This window comes from Gigantopelta aegis, chromosome 2 (genome assembly GCF_016097555.1).
Source record: "Gigantopelta aegis isolate Gae_Host chromosome 2, Gae_host_genome, whole genome shotgun sequence".
NCBI lineage: Eukaryota > Metazoa > Mollusca > Gastropoda > Neomphalida > Peltospiridae > Gigantopelta > Gigantopelta aegis.
The window spans coordinates 32,608,247-32,628,459 of record NC_054700.1 but is presented as its reverse complement, the minus strand read 5'-3'; the positions used below and the strand labels follow the sequence as shown (position 1 = coordinate 32,628,459).

At 37.8% G+C, this 20,213-nt stretch overlaps 1 protein-coding gene across 6 annotated transcripts; it reads left to right on the top strand.

Annotated features, from left to right (window-relative positions):
* Positions 1-4,210: 4,210 nt before the first annotated feature.
* Positions 4,211-19,123, top strand: LOC121383960. Of its 6 annotated transcripts, none has more exons than XR_005959321.1 (2): positions 4,211-4,483; positions 11,198-11,559. XR_005959321.1 is itself a non-coding variant. In XM_041514077.1 (2 exons), the coding sequence occupies exon 2, from the start codon at positions 18,327-18,329 to the stop codon at positions 19,071-19,073; it is 747 nt and encodes a 248-aa protein (XP_041370011.1). In that variant the 5' UTR covers positions 4,211-4,483; positions 18,229-18,326; the 3' UTR covers positions 19,074-19,123. The 6 variants fall into 6 exon arrangements, 2 of the variants coding, with proteins under 2 accessions (XP_041370011.1, XP_041370020.1); XR_005959318.1 differs by having other exon boundaries at positions 11,194-11,559; XR_005959319.1 differs by lacking the exon at positions 11,198-11,559 and adding an exon at positions 8,692-9,424.
* Positions 19,124-20,213: the final 1,090 nt, after the last annotated feature.

Genomic DNA, 20,213 nt, shown 5'->3' with positions numbered 1-20,213 from the left:
TGCATACTAGATGATAAACGTGTTACCTCTCTCGACTATGCTAAGATCTGGGGGGGGGGGGGGGGGGACATGCAATTTTTCGCCGTCTAACTTTTTACTTTTTTTAGGGAATACCGTACTCTTTAATAAGGGGTGGAAGGCGCTGAAGTACGTGACGTAATTAATATGTCATGTCATGTCATATGGTTTTACGTGCACATTCAGAAGAATGTCCTGTCATGGACGGCTCCTCCGTCCATGACAGGAAAGGTGGGGGGAGGGGAGAGGAGGGACCGCCTGCACTGGCAGGTGCAAGGGAGCACCAGCAGCCCGATCAAATCGGTAGCAGGCGGGTGGGGGTGGTGGTGGTGTTATGGAATTTGAATGGAGCAGTTAAATGCCAAAGAGAAAAGGGTGCGCAATTTTGATTGAGGGAATTTGGCGCAATTTTGAACGGTCGGTCGAAAGGTAAATGGCCGAGCTAATATAGGTTTTGATATTAGTGAATCGAGAGTAGCTCGTTAATTTTAGACCTTTACGATGCTGTGGTGTCTCCCTAGGTTGCCCATAGGGCCCTTATAAAGGGCCTGACCGCTTCTGGTCGAGGCATCACCAAGTACCAAGTTATTACCAGCAGCAAGTATTGGGGGTTTGGGTGGGGGAGGCCGATATTCTTTTGTTCAGCTTCCCCCGGGTGCATTGCAATTGTGTAATCGGAACGGTATTCTTTTGTCCGGTTCCTTATTAGAGTACGTGCTGGACCATTAAATGGGGGCAGATGCATTGTTATCATTAGTCAATGCACCCTGTGTACTGATGCAGTGAGCGTGTATAGTCTGTGTGTGAATCCTAGTTTTGTGTTACGGTTGTACCTATTGTCTTAAGTCCCTATTCTAGTGAGTGCAACGGTCATTTAATATGAACGAGAACGAGAACGAGAAAGAGATTTACGTGCACATTCAGAGCAAGCTGTTGTAGCACACGCCTATCCTGGTCACAGGGACCGGCCTTGGCCGGTTCCCTCTGTCCAGGACAGGAAAGAGTTGGGGGAGGGTTAGAGAAGGGACGCCTGCACTGACAAGTGCAAGGGAGCACCAGCAGTCCAATGTTGGTGACAGGCGGGGTGTAATTGGTGCTATGGAATTTTGAAAGTCCCGTAGGATTATGTCAAAGAGGAAGAGGTGCGCGTTTACATGAAGGAAATTTGGCGCAATTTTGATGGTCGTTCTAATTGAAATAGTGAGGAGAGCCAATAGGTTTTGCTTTTAGTATTTCGAAAGTGGCTCTTTATTATGAACGTCTTGGTGCTGTAGGGTGTCTCCCTAGGTTGCCCATAGGGCCCTTAGAAAGGGCCTGATCTCTTCTGATCGTGGCATGACAACCCAGGGGAGACTCGAGCAATTGGGTATGTCGGACGAGGTAGAACCGGTGATGCTGAGCTTGATGGTGGATGCTGTTGCCATGGAGGTGAAGTGAGTTCGTCCGTTCTGCCCAAGGTCCTGCCAGTGCCAAGGAAAGTTTTATTTTGGGTTTGGGAGAAGGGGCTGGTATTCTTTTGTCCAGTCCCTTCTGGGTGCAGTGCAGTGGTGTACTCGGAGCCGGTTTCTTTTGTCCGACTCCTTATTGGAGTACGTCCTGGCCATTATTTTGGTTTTATGTATGGACGGGTGCATTGTTATCATTAGTCAATTCACTCTATGGTATGTTGAGAGTGCATGCTGTGTTTGTGTTTGCCTATATTTTATGTTATGGTTGTTCCTACTGTATTGAGATCTTATTCTATGTTTCCAACGGCTGATCAAAGCCACCCATCCCCCCCTCTCCTTGAATTGCATAGTGAATGCAAGGAGGTGGGGGGTTATTAGTTATTCTAGCTATCTAGTTTGAAGGGGATTTCCCTATAGTATGAGTGTAGTTTGTGGGGGGTTTCTTTTGGGGTTTTTTTTTTTTTTTTTGGGGGGGGGGGTACCTAGGCAATCTCGGCGAAGTCGATACAGGTGACATCGTTATCATCTAGTACGTGGAATCTGTGTTATTGTAATGTTTGGGGTTTTTCACGATTTCTGTCAGGACACAATACGGGGGAAATCTAATCGTACTTAAAGGTAGGAGAGTAATGTATCGTAGTTAACAATGTTGTTCGGACTTAACAGGTGAAATAAAAAATCACCTGCTAAAACCGACAAAAATTACAGGTCATTTCTCAAGAGACACATTTACGCACGATTATGTCATCTGCTATTTAGCTCAATATTTTATTATATTTTAATTTCATAATGCTCTAAAATACATCTAATTTTCTACGCACTGTATCTTAAAGGACAAGCAGTCCTATTTCTAGCAGGCCATTTCTGCTGCGGGTCTGCTAGTTTGAAAACATAACAGCAGGCCATAGTTTACTACTTCGTTCGAGCCCTGTAGTACTTCAGTTACACTACCGATTAATAAAGTCCTAACAACATAGTTAACAACTACGATAAATTATTCTCCTACATTTAATTAGCGTCCAGACACAAATAGTGGGGGAAAAAAAACCCATTACAATTACACAGTTTTCACATACTATTATATATGGACAAAAAGCATGCACTTTTTCAACGTTTCAACGCCATTTTGCTTGCGTCGCAGGATCGCACCACCTCGGTGGATCCATTCAACTGATTGGTGTTTTTCTCTTTCCAACCAGTGCACTACAACTGATCAAAGGCTGTGGTATGTGTTTTCTTGTCTGTGGGAAAGTGCATATAAAAGATCTCTGTTGCATTAGGGAAAATGTAGCGGGTTTCCTCTGATGACTACGGGTCAGAATTACCAAATGTTTGACATCCAATAGCCAATGATTAATTAATCAATGTTTTATTTAATGATACACTCAACACATTTTAAATTTCATAGTTATATCTCTAAAGAACAGTGGGTTAATAATTAGTTGTTAGAGAAAGGTTGGAATAGTGGCCATACTCCTTCCACCCCCCACCCCCCCCCCACCCCCACACCCCACCCCGCATCAAGTTACGTGTAGGAGACGATACCGGGGTGCGACCTCTGTACCTTTTTTGGTACCAGCTTTTAGATTTGATGACTCAACCACTGCATCACTGAAGCTAGTAAATTAAAACAAATAATATGCAGCATTTTCGTCATCGCAGCTAACTAAAGCAGGAGCCACACACTTTTAAAAGCATAAGATACAAACCAAGGGCTTAATTCACAAAGGTCTCTTAGGATCTGCTTGACAACAAAGCATCCTCTTTGCAAGTCTTTTAGCATTGCACTGCAAGATCGCAAAGTTGCGAGAGTTTAGTGAATTAGGCTCCAGGGGCGTAATTCACAAAGGTCTCTTAGGCTCTGCTAGACAACAAAGCATCCTCTTTGCAAGTCTTTTAGCATTGCACTGCAAGATCGCAAAGTTGCGAGAGTTTAGTGAATTAGGCCCCTGATTAGTATTAAATTATATCTGGGTTGGATTATTTTCAAGGTTATTATTATGTATCCTAAATTACTGTGGGTTGTATAAATATGTCTAGCTAGTTTGACAATTTTGTTTTTGAAATGTATTAAGATCAGCAAGCAAACAATACAAGAATAATTAATACAATGCAGGTCTCAATTCTTTGTTCTTCTATTTCATGTTTTGGGGCGGGATATAGCTCAATCGGTTGAGTTCTCGCTTGAGGTGCTTGCGTCGCAGGATCGCACCACCTCGGTGGATCCATTCAACTGATTGGTGTTTTTCTCTTTCCAACCAGTGCACTACAACTGATCAAAGGCTGTGGTATGTGTTTTCTTGTCTGTGGGAAAGTGCATATAAAAGATCTCTGTTGCATTAGGGAAAATGTAGCGGGTTTCCTCTGATGACTACGGGTCAGAATTACCAAATGTTTGACATCAAATAGCCAATGATTAATTAATCAATGTTTTATTTAACGATACACTCAACACATTTTAAATTCCATAGTTATATCTCTAAAGAACAGTGGGTTAATAATTAGTTGTTAGAGACAGGTTGGAATAGTGGCCATACCCCCCCCCCCCCCCCCCCCCCCCCCATCAAGTTACGTGTAGGAGACGATACCGGGGTGCGACCTCTGTACCTTTTTTGGTACCAGCTTTTAGATTTGATGACTCAACCACTGCATCACTGAAGCTAGTAAGTTATAGTTACATCATCCTTTTCCGAGAGATTTGTCTAGTTAGACCACGGTTTTTGCGGCCGTTGAGTGACGCGTACCACGCCCCCATTACTACGCCTTCATGACGTTACCATGGTCACCATGACGTCACCTTGCTTTGTAGTCCGAATCGGACATAGCAAATGTGTGGGGTTTTGCAATTTATTGGGTCCGCCTTGGACTACTTGCTTCGATTAGCCTATACGGGGAAACATGTCGGGAATACTAATTCATCTGACATTACAGGCGCGGATAGGCATACAAGGAGACAGCGCTGCGTAACCCCTCCTCGAAATTTGAAGTGCCCCGGTAAAAAAAGAAATGTTTAGCAGGTGAATACAATGCATTTATTGGGGTTTTTTTTAGTGGATATCTTGCTCAGCTTGATAATTACCCTGTAGATAATATATATGCTAGTGAATTTTGGCATGAGCTTAGCTATGATTTTATAATGAGGGGTACCATTAAGCCTACGTGGGGAGGGAACCCACACTGTCTTTGAGTCGATGTATATAATTATAACATATATATATTTAACAGGTAATTGGGGGGGGGTGGGGGGGGGTACTTTTCAAGACTTACACAGGGACCACGGAGTGTATTTGAAAATGGGGTCGGGAGTTGGGCGAATGTTTGGATCAAACTACATGCATTTGTGGGCCCGGGCATGCTTCCCCGAGAACATTTTGAATTTTAGATGTTCAAATACATTTAAAGCCTTCTGAACAGTGTAACATGGAAAATTGGGTGGTGTGCCATGTCCTCTTGCTATAGGCGTCCTTTTTAATGCGGCTAACTCCCTCAATACAGGAGGTGTCCTTTTTAAATTTTGCAACTGATAAAGTAATGTAATGGAAAATGAAGTAAAACTATTTTAATATTTAATTTTTGTATGTTGGTGTGTTTTTTTTAATGAAAATAATTGTTTCATATTTACAAATTTATATTGTAACTTTATTACTAATGTTAATGAAAGTGTTACTTTTTAAAACAATGTTCTAATTTACTTCCTGCTGAACTATATGTGATCTGTAGGCATAACTTTTTTCATCCATTCAGCAACCGCTAAAATTTAGGTCAGACACGCCCGTGGCCTAACTATGAGATACACCACGGGTAAAATCAAAGGGACCGACACCAAAGCGTGGTACAAGGTCTATTGGACGTGAAATAATAGATACTGAGAACGCAATAGCAATCACAGCAGGTAGGAGGTAGAGTACACGGGTAATTTGTGCTAAGACACTGCATATTACAACGGTTTGCAATACCGGTACATTAGTTTCTTTGAATTCTATGTTCACATTTTTGAAGTGTTAGATAGTTGTTAAAGTTATTCTCGTAATGTTTAATAAAGTTACCAGTTGAATATAGAAACATAAAATTAAAATGTTAGTGTTCCTCAACTTATTTTAATTAGTATATTTTCAACGTTGAATGTTATTTTTTTTACTACTTACAGAGCTGAATACAGCTAAAATAAAAACTTGCAATTTGTGAAGGGTCTTTCATTATATTGCCTGGATTAACAGATCTTTGGAACGCTAGCTTTAAATATGTGTTCGGTTTACTATTGGTCCATGTGACGAGATCCCAAATTTGACCAGTTGGCGTACCATCCGAGAGCACCAAACTTAACTATGTTTTTTGATAGGTGTATATATTTGAATCTCAAAACAGCATGATGGACTTTTCTGCAGAGTAGCTTAAAGGCGCTCAATCACGGATTGAGTGAGACTTGTTTATCTAAATATGGATTATAAATGGAAATTACATTCATTTGGAATACCAAACCTAGTTATTGTATGATCCAAAACATTTTAATTGAACTACGATCGAGGGAATTCCATGGCACGCTTCATTTTTAAAATTTAGAAGTCTTCTTGTGAAAAGTCATAAAAATACGGCAAAACAGACCCGTAGTGATGAGGCTGTATATACGACAACCGTATAATATATTTTAGAATTCCATATAAACGACCGCCGAGACTTGCCGGCTATAGCCTATAATAAAATAATTTTTAAAAATATATTATTTCATGACGAAAATAACTGCGAATACGCGGAAATCAACTAATAAACAGTCGGAACATGAACTCACCATTTATTATTATTATTATTATTATTATTATCAGGCGCATGTGCATGGAATTTAGCAGGGGAGAGTCTAGACGGTTACAACGCTATAGTGCTTGGTTCGAAAACTGAGTTTTATTGCCCTTGCAATTTTGCGCTTTTGAAATATGACTAAATACAGCAAAATAACCTTTTAGTCCTATTTATTTGCGGTAAAATTAACTTTTAAATTTTTTTTACGTAAGGAGCTTCAAAATTGCAATCAGAGAAAAATTATTAAGTTCAAGCCCTGTTGTTAGTTTGTGTACTGTCCGAAGTTAATTTCTCTTTCACATCTACCTCAGCAGCTGATAATTTGTAAAAAAAAAATTATTTAGTTACTTATTTATTTATTATTATTAATTTTTTATTAGTACTGTAGGGGCAATATTACGCTATTCATAGATTCATATATCCCCTACCCCCGCCCCCCGTCTCCCCTGTTCAGAAAACATTATTATTAATTTTTTGTTAGTACTGTAGGGGCAATATTACGCTATTCACCCTCGTCTCCCCTGTTCAGAAGATGCACTGTTCGTACAGTACTTGGTATGTATTCCTCCTGTTCCAGATGGTTCGGTAATATGGATCAATCAAATACTTATTTATCGCCTATATACATTTTTGCTATGAATATAGCCAGCCTTCGTTAGCGGAGGCTATATACACTGCCGTCGTATATATAATCACATCGTATATAAACACCGTCTAGTTCAGAGTATTCTTTTAAAATGTAACAATTTCTATCCCAAGTCAGCTGTTTTGCATAAAATATATTTGACAAGGTGGAAAATGAAGATGTTTGTGATTATGTGTAGAGTTTTTTGCGTACGACTAACGATAAATTTACCTATAGATGCAAAGGCCTAACCAGTCGGGATTGTCGACGTTTAACATGCTTCTGTTACTAAAATAAATTAATGTATAAGCTTATTATCATTCAGTACACGTTTTTCTATTTACCCCCACGTCGCAGAGGACGTTAAAGCGTTCTCGTTACACGAGCTTGGTAAATCGTTTTGACATTGCGGTTATTCGAGGGATGCCCGTCACGTTGCTCAAAATAATACGTCACACCTCTGCTCTCCAAATAGTCGTTATTTTTCTCCGAATTATGGACCGTTGACATAATTCAATTAGTTTTACAAAATATCAGTAATAAGTGAGTTATGGTAAGTAATTATGTAGATGGTTAAATAAAGTACTTTTAGCGACAAATCAAATGTATATATTTTCAGATAATATTATGTTTGGTCATTAATTAGGTCAACCATCCGTGACAGAGCGCCTTTAAGGTTAGAAAATTAGTTTTTGTAGATGGGTATTTGCCTAACAATTTAATAACGTTTCTCTGTATTAATTAATCTGTATATAAGGGATCGATCCCCGTCAGTGGGCCCATTGCGCTATTTCACGCTCCAGCCAGTGCACCACGACTGGTACATCAAAGGCCGTGGTATGTTTTATCCTGTCTATAGGATGGTGCATATAAAAGATCCCATGCTGCTAATCGGAAAGAGTAGCCCATGAAGTGGCGACAGCAGGTTTCCTCTCAATATATCTGTGTGGTCCTTAACCATATGTCTGACGCCATATAACCGTAAATAAAATGTGTTGAGTGCGTCGTTAAAATAATAATAATAATAATAATCTATATATAATGATTATATAATTATTATTAATAACACAAACTGAAATGCTAGATAACTAAGACATTGCAACATCATTTTACGCAAAGATGGCCGCCAGTGTATAAGCTAGAACAAGGAAATCGTAATTTATCGTGTTTTACGTAAACTAGAAAGATTTTTTTTTAATTGAATTAATTTTATGGTCTAAAGAAATCATTTATAACGACGTCTTGCTAACCTAGATATTGCATCATCATTTTAATCCACGATCGGCTTGAAACTGGCCAACAAGAGTAAGGAGTGGTCGTATATTACATCTTATATATTTCACCCAAAGAATAGTTTATACTACAGGATACAGGTTTTTTCTCTATATGGCAAGCATTTTAATTCTTGCATTAACTTTTTAATACAGAGACATTGTATCATTACATGAATCCAAGATTCCAAAATGATTGCAAAAAGAAAGAAATGACCACTTTATGTGTTTAGCATTGCCGAAAACTATAACTACTAAGTTTTAAGGATAAACAAATTCTTTCCCCCTCCACCCCCCCCCCCCCCCCCCTCCAAAAAACAACAACAAAAAAACAACACCCCTACATATAAAGTTGCATGACATGGATCAAGTAGTTTACACTGCCAACCTATATGGGCAGCATATGGACGCGAAACGCAAGTAACTAATATTTATTCTTGGGGTGGCTAAACAGTTATGAACTTAACTAAGAATCGTGTACATTGCACTCGTAACAATTTGCCTATATTAATTACAATACCTTTTATACTTATAGGTTGCACTTGAAAGTAATACACGACTTGATAGCATATTTCTGCAAGCATTAACGTTTCTAGGTGTTGTCTGGTGACAACAATGGACAAACTGGCTTCTGCGCTGTCATCAAGCATCACCAACTAAACGTCCAACAGCCATTTACGCGGCATTGGTATCAACTTAATGGCACGCTATTCCTTTCTTTGCCACTGCTAAGAGGTGAACAGCGGAGTTCAAGAGGTGAAGAGAGCCTCGAATACGCTCGAAGACCTGGACGACCTGCCACTGCCACCACTAAGGAAAGCGTTGATAACTCACCATACGTCACATAGCCAAACACAGAAGGCATCTTTAATGAGAGAGTTGAGAACATTATGAGGAATGAACTGGGCGTCACAAAGGTTTCAACTTCTTGTGTTTCAAGGAACCCGTGTCCCCTCCCCTACCCCCTGTTGACTGTGGTTCCATTCATTTCCATAACGCCATACCTTAAAATGTCTTTCTGGCAGAAACGCTGACTTCCCAGAGGACAGCACATAGCACGGCCTCTTGTATGCCAGTCTCACTGACTGCCGTGGGGTTCCGATCCTAGGTCCCAAGTTCTGCCAGCTGACCTACATCTCGTCCTTCATTCGTTTACATGTACAGTTAAAATTTGTTTTTGTTTAACGACACCACTAGAGCACATTGATTTATTAATCATCGGCTATTGGATGTCAAACATATGGTCAATTTTACAGTCATAGAGAGGAAACCCGCTATATATTTTAGTTTCATTAGTAGCAAGGGATCTTTTACATGCACCATTGCACAGACAGGATAGCACATACCATGGCTTTGATATACCAGTAGTTGTGCACTGGCTGGAACGACAAAAAGCCCAATGGGCCCACCGACGGGGATCGATCCTAAACGATCGCGTATCAGGCGTAATATAATGTGGCTTTGGACTCATTGATTCAATTGGACATCCTCCGTATTCACCAGATTGACACAAATGTATCTATTGAAAGTGACCGCGAGAAATGAATTCCTTGCCCACCCAGCCCTGCCGCTAGAAAGCGGTTTACTCATAATGATCAGCGACTGATCTTTATGAATTCCTTGATGAATAAAACTCTCAATCCCTAACACCGCAGTTTTGGATGTAAATGATGGTGAAATAACTTGAGTAGCTGTGAGTGGTTCAAGTCACGAACATCAACAGTTTCGACATAGTTGAAAACGTATCGGAGATGTTTCCAATTCTGCTTTATCGGCCATCTTGAATATTTCAAAATACTCAAGGGTGCCCAATTTCCACCTCTCAGATCTTTAATCAGCACTTTCGAAAGATGCAAAAACCACAAAGACCATTGTGGGTACCAATCTACACGGTTTATATTCTGCTTTGGCAAACTAAATCACGGATTTCTCTTTATTTGTTGACTACCTGAATGATAAATATTAAAAGCTACTCTAATTGGAAAGTTCATCATTCATTTTGTTTTGTCCTAGATTGTACTAAAATAATTATAATAATTTTGTTTGGTGCCCTCAGATGGTACCATTTGTTTTGTCTGTCTCGTGGACTAAAACGTAAACGTTTACACCGTCACCAACGTAACAGCTTTTTTACATCTTGCTTTTTTACCCACATCATTGGTAGACCAAAAACAAAAATATTTTCACGATATATCTACTCTAAAACAGTATATTCTATTAATTTACATTATGTATGTATGTGTATGTATACGTATTATACATGTATGTATCGTCGCGTGAGAACCAGAAGGACGTAAGTGCATAAAAATTCATTTTTTTTAAAAGCCGAGAAAATTAAGGAAAACTGTTGTCTTTTTTATCAGTAGTTAAGATGTCGAATTTGTTTTAATGACAATGAAAGCTGAAAATATTTACGATTTCTTTGTATATTTGCGGTAACTATAGCATATCAGGTGGTTTAGTTATTTGCTTAAATAGTTATAGTTAGACAATTATTCATGATTAAATTCAATGCGTCATTTACGACCACCAGTATATCAAGTAAATTTAAATATTTATTCTGAAAGAACCATCACTTCTAAAACATTTCAGTTTTGCAAATCACATATTTATTTTCAAAAAGGAGAAAGCTTGTAAATAGAAAATATTTAGAAGGAAACATTCAAAAAGGAATACAAGTAGAAGTACGTATAATATTAATAAAATCACCGCTTAAACAAAATATTACGTGAAAAAAGTTATTTTACTTTTGTTAATAATAATACGATAAATAAAATCACCAATTGAACAAAATAATAATGTGACAAAAATTACTCTGACTCGTGAAATCCTCGTTTTCTTTGACCCACCCCAGATTTTGTGTGACCTTATCTGGTGCAGGGTTTCTGCCAGAGGGTAAAATGGGTATGGTACCATACACAAATATTTTTGAAGAATTTTTTTTTTAAGTTAACTTTTTGACAAAATTAATTACTCTTATCATTACTGTATGATTTTCTTAATCCTAACCCTAAACTTAACCCATTTTCTTTCTGAGGGAGGAGGACGCCCCATATCTCTGTTGACTGTGGTTGCATTCAATTCCAAGGCAAGTATTCGTTCCTGATGAGTCGTCAGAAAAGCTGATGTCATGTTGTGTGCAGTGTTCTTTCCTGTTCTTTGCGTCATGGGAGTCCTTTTTGCAGATAGTTCCTGGTTCTGCTGCCTCGGGGTATACTTCACTAGTTTCAAGAATACCTGGTTTATCAGCTAGTACAACAAACAAACCAGAATAGTTAAGCAAACAAAAACTGGTATCCTTTAAAGGAGCTCAATCACGGATTTAATGGGCCTTATTTCTCTAAATATGCATTATAAATGGAAATTACATTCATTTGGAATACCAAACCTAGTTATTGTATGATCCTAAACATTTTAATAGAACTACGATCGAGGGAATTCCATGACACGAGTCGGTTTTAAAATTTGGAACTCTTCTTTAAATGAGACATTTAAAATACGGGAAAACAGACTCGTAGTGATGAGGCTATATATGCGACAACCGTATAATGTATTTTTGGATTTTATATAAACGATCGCCGTGTGTAGAGACTTGGCAAATGAGGGCCGGCTATATACATGGCAAATAATAAAAAAAAAATTTATTTCATGATGAAAATAACCGCGAATACGCTGAAATAAAATAATAAAAAGTCGGAACATGAACTCACCATTTATTATTATTATTATCATGCGCGTGTGCAAATTATTTTGACTGGTTCGCAAAGTGCTATTTCGGTTTTAATAACAGCGTAAAAAAAACATCCAGTGTACTGTTGCATGTTTTGTCGTCCAAAGGTTGGCTACTTATTACTTGACCCAGTTGAATCCAGTTCTACGTGCAGGGATAAGTTCAGTCTGCCGTCTGTGCGTGTGTGCACGCACGTTAATCTTGCATTTTTATAGCCAAAACTCCTCCAGATAAAACACCGCCCCTCCACCTCAAAAAGGTAGGCTAATAATAATAATAATAGTAGTAGTAGTAGTAGTAGTAGTAGTAGTAGTAGTAGTAGTAGTAGTAGTAGTATTGTGTAGTATTATTATTATTATTATTATTATTATTATTATTACATGTATTATAATGTTGGTAAAATCACGTCGCGGTGGGGTGGTTGTTACAGAAAGATTACATAAATTTAGAGGGGGACCCGGGCGTGGTCTCAGCTTTACTAGTAGCCTATAAAAAAAAGTATTTTGTGTTTTATTGCCCCTTGAATTTTTAGCATTTGAAATGTGACTAAATACAGCAAAATAACCTTTTAGTCATATTTATTTGCTGTAAAATTAACTTTAATTTTTTTTTTTTTTTTTTTTACGTAAGCAGCCTCAAAATTGCAATCAGTGAAAAATTATTAAGTTCAAGCCCTGTTGATAGTTTATGTACTGTCCGTAGTTAGTTTCTCTTTCGGTTAATCTACCTCAGCAGCTGATCATTTGTAATTGTCATTTTGATTTATTTATTTATTTATTTATTTATTTATTCATTATTATTATTATTATTATTATTATTATTATTATTATTATTATTATTATTATTATTATTATTATTATTATTATTTATTTATTTATTTATAATAAATATTTTGTTAGTATTGTAGGGACAATGTGACGCTATTCATATATCTATGGAAAACGTACACAAAAGTGTCCGTTAAATTCATATACTCGCCCACACCCTCCCCTGTTCGGAAAATGCACTGTTCGTACAGTAATTAGTATGTATTCCTCCTGTTTCAGATGGTTCGGTAATATGGATCAATCAAATACATATATATATATATATTTGCTGTGATTATAGCCAGCCCTCGTTAGTGGAGGCTATGTACACGGCCTTCCTATATATAGTCACATCGTATATAAACACCGTCTAGTTCAGAGTATTCTTTAAAAATGTAACATTTCCTATCTCATGTCAGCTGTTATGGCGTATTTTGCATAATAATGAATTTGACAAGGTGGAAAATGAAGGTGTTCATGATCCAGATGTTTAGAGTTTTTCGCGTACGACTAACGATAAATTTACCTATAGATGCAAAGGCCTAACTAGTCGGGATTGTCGACGTTTAACATGCTTCTGTTACTAAAATAAATTAATGTATCAGCTTATTATCATTCAGTACATGTTTTTATTATTTTTTAATAACTTATTTTCATTGTGTTGTTTTTCTATTTACCCTACGTCGCAGAGAACGGTCAAGCGTTCTCGTTACACGAGTTTGGTAAATTGTTTTGACACTGCGGTTATTCGGGGAATGCCCGTCACGTGACTCAAAATAATACGTCACACCTCTGCTCTCCAAATAGCCGTTATTTTTCTCAGAATTATGGACCGTACCCATAGTTCAATTATTTTTTATAAAATATCAATAATAAGTGTGATATGGTGGTTATATAGATGGTTCAATAAAATACTTTTAGGTACAAATCAAATGTATATATTGTCATATAATACCTTGTTAGGTCAATAATTAGGTCAACCATCTGTGAGAATGCGCGTTTAATGAAGAAACTATGTTTAGCAGCTTATTGGTTTGGGATACACCTGGTTCAAGTGAAGCTCATTCAAAGGATATAGGGTTTACATTTCCTATGAGGGTGTGTACTGAATATCAAATCCAGAAGTAGTGAACACTATACCATGTCCACCTGTTGAGTATACGGGATTCTCTCCAGGTTATATTGAGTGAACAGTAAACCCTACAGCTTCTGGGTGTACTCTCCGGGTTCTGTTGTGTGTTCAGTGCACACTCCTGGTATTGTTGTGTATTTGGTGATCTCTCCGGATTTTGTTGTGTGTCCAGTGATCTCTCCAGATTATAATGTGTGTTAGTGATCTCTCCAGATTCTGTTGTGTGTCCAGTGATCTCTCCAGGTTCTAGTGTGTTCAGAGATCTCTCCAGGTTATGTGGTGTCCAGTGATCGTTCAAGGTTCTGTTGTGTGTTGGGTGTACTCTCCGGGTTCTGTTGTGTGTTCAGTGATCTCTCCAAGTTCTATTGTGCGTTCAGAAATCTCTCCAGGTTTTGTTGTGTGTTCATTGATCTCTGCAGGTTATGATGTGTGTTCATTGATCTCTGCAGGTTATGATGTGTGTTCAGTGATCTCTCCAGGTTCTGTTGTGTGTTCAGTGATCTCTCCAGGTTTTATTGTGTGTTCGATGATCTTTCCAGGTTCTGTTGTGAGTCCAGTGATCTTTTCAGGTTCTGTTATGTGTTCAGTGATCTCTCCAGGTTCTATTGTGTTCAGTGATCTCTTCAGGTTCTACTGTGTTCAAAGATCTCTCCAGGTTATATAAGATGTGTGTTCAGTGATATCCCCAGACTATGTTATGTGCAGTGTTCTCTCCGTGATTTGTTGAGTGTTCAGTGTCCAATCCTCCGGTGTCTGTTGTGTGTGCTAAATTATTTTCTGCGTCTGTTGTGAGTGATATGTCATGTTCAAGTTCTCATGTGTGTGCTATGTCAAGATCATGATATGTTGTATGTGTGTTCTGTCATGTTCTTCTTCAGGTTCTGTTGTGTGTGTCACGTCATGTTCAGGTTTTGTTGTGAGTTCTCTATTATGTTCAGGTTCTGTTGTGAGTGCTATGTCATGTTCAGGTTCTGTCGCAAGTGACTGGATAAAGGCCGTGGTATGTGCTGTTCTGTCTGTGGGGAAGTACATATAAAAGATCCCTTGCTGCATTAGGAAAAATGTAGCGGGTTTCCTCTAATGACCATAAGTCACAATTACCAAATGTTTGACATCCAATAGTCGATGATTAATTAATCAATGTGCTCTAGTGGTGTTGTTAAACAAAACAAACAAATAAACTGTCGCAAGTGCTATGTCACGTTAATTTTCTAGGGTGATTATTTTCTCATGTTCAGCTTTTTGCTGTGTTATATTCAGGTCTTGTTGTCATTGATGTGCCAAGTTCTGTTGTGTATGCTATATATCATGTTCACCCCTGCACGTGCTGTAACCTCATCGTGGTGCAGGGGTGTAACATTCTCTTTGAGAATGGCCAATACAGCACAAATTGAAGTTTAGAGTAAAATTCGGTGTCCGTAAAATTCTGTGATATTTGTATTTGTATTTTTGCACAGTTCTTTACACTGTTTTTGTTTAAACCTTGAATTTTTATATTGATGTTGATCATCACTTTATTTATTTGCATTACCATAGTTTGACACCCAATAGCCGATGTGCTGGGGTGTCGTTAAACATTCATTCATTCATTCATATATCATGTTCATGTCCTGTTGTGTGAGCTATGTTATGTTCATGTCCTGATGTGTGTGCTATATCATGTTCAGCTTATTTTGTGTGTGCTATGCCATGTTCAGCTTCTGTTGTGCGTGCTATGTTGTGCTAATGTTTTGGTGTGTGTGTGTTGTGTCATGTTCACGTTCAACATTCTGTTGCTTAGCTTAGCTTAGTAACTGGTTTAACGTATCCATAATCCATATACCACTAGGGTTTCGAACACGCCTATCCAGAGTCCGGCCTCCGATAGCATCGGGTGTCTGACTCAGGACAGGGATATTCTGTTGCAAATATTTGTTAACTGTAAAGTTAATCAAAGTTCATAGATCTTGCTATCGTTATGTTGAGGCCACCTTCACTTTATTCGCTTTTTAACCTTACGTCTGATTACACTGTCGTCTGTTACTGGATTTTGTCTTCGATAACGTACAATGACGTTTGTATGTGCAATATTGTTAATCCATAATACCTACATTAGGGCAATCCTTGTAGATCTTCAAAGGCAGCTGAAAGGCGGAACTTGATCACCGTAACATATAATTAAATGCATGTACATCCAAAATCAGTGTGATTATGCTTACACTTTGGTCGTATATGCCACATACAACATTATTATGAATTAAAATTGCATCTACAGATACAAATTACATGTTGGAAACTTTGCATCAATTAAAAACATTTCAAAATAGATATTTGTTTTTCAAGAAATTTCACCAAAACATGTTCATTATTATAATTATGGTGCACATAAAATAGCAAACTATACAAACATTAATGTTACTGCAATTCCTATTTATATATACAGACACCATTCTTGTCTGTTGCCAAATGGTTCGTTGCATGCAGTACCAAATGTTTTTCTTAAATAGACCGGGCTCTCACAACGACAAAAACAGTGTTCGAGATTAACAGTATCCGAATATCCCGGGAATACCAGAATTTAATTTTGGATACCAGACTTCAATAACCCAGTATCCCTTTGGGATACCATATAATGTTGTTGTTTGGGGTTTTTAATCCTGCGTTTTTATTTTTCGCTGAAACAATGAAAGTTGTCATTTACTGATGAAGTTAAGTAACAGTTAAGTCCAAGTTTGTTACGATGTTATTTATGAATTTCATTTAAGTGGGATACTAAATCTCAGGTGGGATACCAGATTTTGAAATGCTAGTATCCAACTGGGATACTACCCAAACATTTTAATCTGGAACACTGCAAAAGTCATATTATTTTTAGGATTCAAGCATATAAAAATATTGACATAATGTATGCTCTATTGTACTTCGCATTTGTAATAAATTTGTAATAAAAATTTGACCGATAACAAAGAATACATATGTGTCGTATTTGGCACATACAACCTATGTCCGACATAATTATATAACGAACTGTATTTAAAAAGGGTGTATCTACCACACACGACCAGTCGTGTTCACATAATGGGCAGCAAGCAAATCGGAGGAAAGTCGTATGTGTCAGTTACGTCTATTTTCGTGCAAATTGGTATCTGTGATTCACTTACGACCATTTAAATCCTTCTGTATAAGCGATGCAATTAGAACACAGCTACGATTTTTTGTGACAATTTGTAATGGGGGATGGCGATTCCGAATATGCCAAAAAGACGTTTTAGGTCGTATCTGCCACTTACGACCTTTTAGCTCTTACGCAACGGTATGTAATGTGGAAAATATATCGATCCATCTCCCCCCCCCCCTCTCTCTCTCTCTCTCTCTCTCTCTCTCTCTCTCTCTCTCTCTCTCTCTCTCTCTCTCTCTCTCTCTCTCTCTCTCTCTCTCTCTCATATACCTCTCTTTCTTTCGCGCGCTCATATACCTGTCTTTCTTTCGCGCGCACACAATCATCTGAATTGCTAAAATTATTATATTACGATTTAAATACAATAAATGCGTCTTTGCAGGAAATATGTGATCCAAAAAAAAGCCAAAGCAAAGGATTTTGGGAAGAAGGTGCAGCCATGTAGAATGCATTCAATAAAGATGGAACTAATTTTATATTGAAAATCAAAACAACATAATTAGGATTGTCTAGAAATAGTGGTACATGTATTTTCTATAAATCATACATGTTCTTATAAATACATTACAGGGGCCGTTCAAATATTAGGTAATGCTATTTTTGTCAAAATTAGACACCCTCCCTCCCCTCCCCTGTAACGCTAGACCATACATCTCTAATATATTACGTAACGCTTGGAGACGCACACCTCGTTCTATTGGGGAAACTAACAAGTCATGCGATGGGTGTAATATAATTCTAACGTACTGCTTGCTATTTGGGAAAGCGCAGATCTATACGCATTTCATCTCGACTTGTAATCCTTATATATTGTGTGTATACGCCTATCTATAGGGCCCTACTACCTACGTTAAACATTGTCGCTGTGACAGAGCGTTTATGAAAAACAAAACAAAATAAAAGATTTTAGTAATAAAAAATGTAATAATAAAGAGCGTTACGTAACACTATTAAATACACAAACCCACCCCCTGTAAAGCTACATAACGTTAGGACCTACACCCACCCACCCCATCGAGCGTTACGCAAAATTATTATTATTGTTTGTATGGTGGATTTGTTTTGTTGTTGTTGTTGTTGTTTGTTTTGTTTTTATTTATTTTTTGTTGTTGGTTTTGTTTGTTTTTTGGTGGTAGTAGTATTAGCCGTAGATACTGGAGTAACTAATTTGTTTAATTTTGTTGGTCAAAGATCAACAAAAATGTTTTTTCATATTAATTTCTTTGTCTTTTTTCTTTTTTTTTAAGAATTACGAGTGCGTTAAAAGGTGTTTACGGCGCATTAACATTATTTTATAGTTCCGGTACTTTTGTTGAACTAATTTGTTCAGAAAGAAAAAACATACATGAAGAAGTTTCATTTGTTCTTCCTGCTTCTAACAACCACGTTGTTTTTGTCGTGCATGTTTGGTTATGGGCTATTTAGACAGCATACCGTGGTCAGTGATCATTGGGAACCGTTTTCCAGGAAAATGAATGAACGTGACCTGTCGGTGACAGAGATGATATTACAACGATTTGCAGCAACGATGGAAGCTGCCCGCGTGACGTATTTCCTGTACGCGGGCAGTCTGCTGGGTTCGTACCGTCATCACGGAATTGTTCCCTGGGACGACGACGTGGATGTTCTTGTTCCATTCGGGCAGCAGAAGGCGCTCCACTTAGCGTTGTCTGGCCAAGAACCCTTCTTTTTTCTGGATACGTCAATGAGGATTCGCTGGAAATTTTACTCTTCTCATTGCGAATCAATAAAAACCAAAAGCTGGAAATGGCCATTTTTAGACATCAGTTTCTACAAGGAAAATGACACTCATATTTGGGATTCTGATCCAGATTCCACAAAATCGACACTCTATAACAAGTCGATTGTGTTTCCACTACGAAAAGGTATCTTCATGAATTTGAGTTTACCCGTCCCTAGAGATCCGTATGCGGTTCTTTCGGTCGACATGGATGTGAAAATGTGTGAAAGTAACAGTTATGACCACAGGCGAGAGGAGTCTATTCCTGACATCTACAGAAAATCTGTTCCATGCAGTGAATTACAAAACATTTTTCAGTTTGTAAAACACGAAACGAACGAAACGTTGTAGGTTATTTAATAATCTGTACAGGGCTCGAAATAGCGGCTATCGAAAAGCAATTAATTTTTTAGACCTAAAAAACAAAACAAAACGAATAAGAAAAGTCCGAACCACATTGTTAACGTCTACGATAAATTATTCTCCTATCTTTAATTTACCGATAGATTTTATTCATATTCAAAAAAAAAAAAAACATTAGAAAAAAAAGATCACAATGACATATATTTTGTATACTAGATGATAAATATGTTACCTCTCTCGACTATGCTAAGATCTAGGGGGGGAAAAACATGCAATTTTTCGCCGTCTAACTTTTTACTCTTTTTTTTTTATGGAATACTCTTTAATAAGGGGTGGAAGGCGCTGAAGTACGTGACGTAATTAATATGAAATCACGATTGCTTTTATACCAGGCGTGTTCTGACGTTGTTAGATTACGTCACATCCTTTCACCCCTCTTAGAGAGTGTTCCATAAAAGGCAAAATGGTAGCCGGCACAAAATTACGGGGTGTTTTTGTTGTGTTGTGTTGTTTTTTTTGTTTTTTTTGTTTGTTTGTTTGTTTGTTTGTTGTTTTTTTTTGGGGGGGGGGGGGTGTTGTGGAGAGGTTTTTTTTTTTTTGGGGGGGGGTACCTAGGCAATCTCAGCGAAGTCGATACAGGTGACATCGTTATCATCTAGTACGTGGAATCTGTGTTATTGTAATGTTTGGGGGGTTTCAAGATTTCTGTCAGGACACAATGCGGGGGAAATCAAATCGTACTTAAAGGTAGGAGAGTAATTTATCGTAGTTAACAATGTTATTCGGACTTAACAGGTGAAATAAAAAAATCACCTGCTAAAACCGACAAAAATTACAGGTCGTTTTTCAAGAGACATATTTACGCACGATTATGTCATCTGCTATTTAGCTCAATATTTTATTATATTTTAATTTCATAATGCTCTAAAATACATTTAATTGTCTACGCACTGTATCTTAAAGGACAAGCAGTCCTATTTCTAGCAGGCCATTTCTGCTGCGGGTCTGCTAGTTTGAAAACATAACAGCAGGCCATAGTTTACTACTTCGTTCGAGCCCTGTAGTACTTCAGTTACACTACCGATTAATAAAGTCCTAACAACATAGTTAACAACTACGATAAATTAT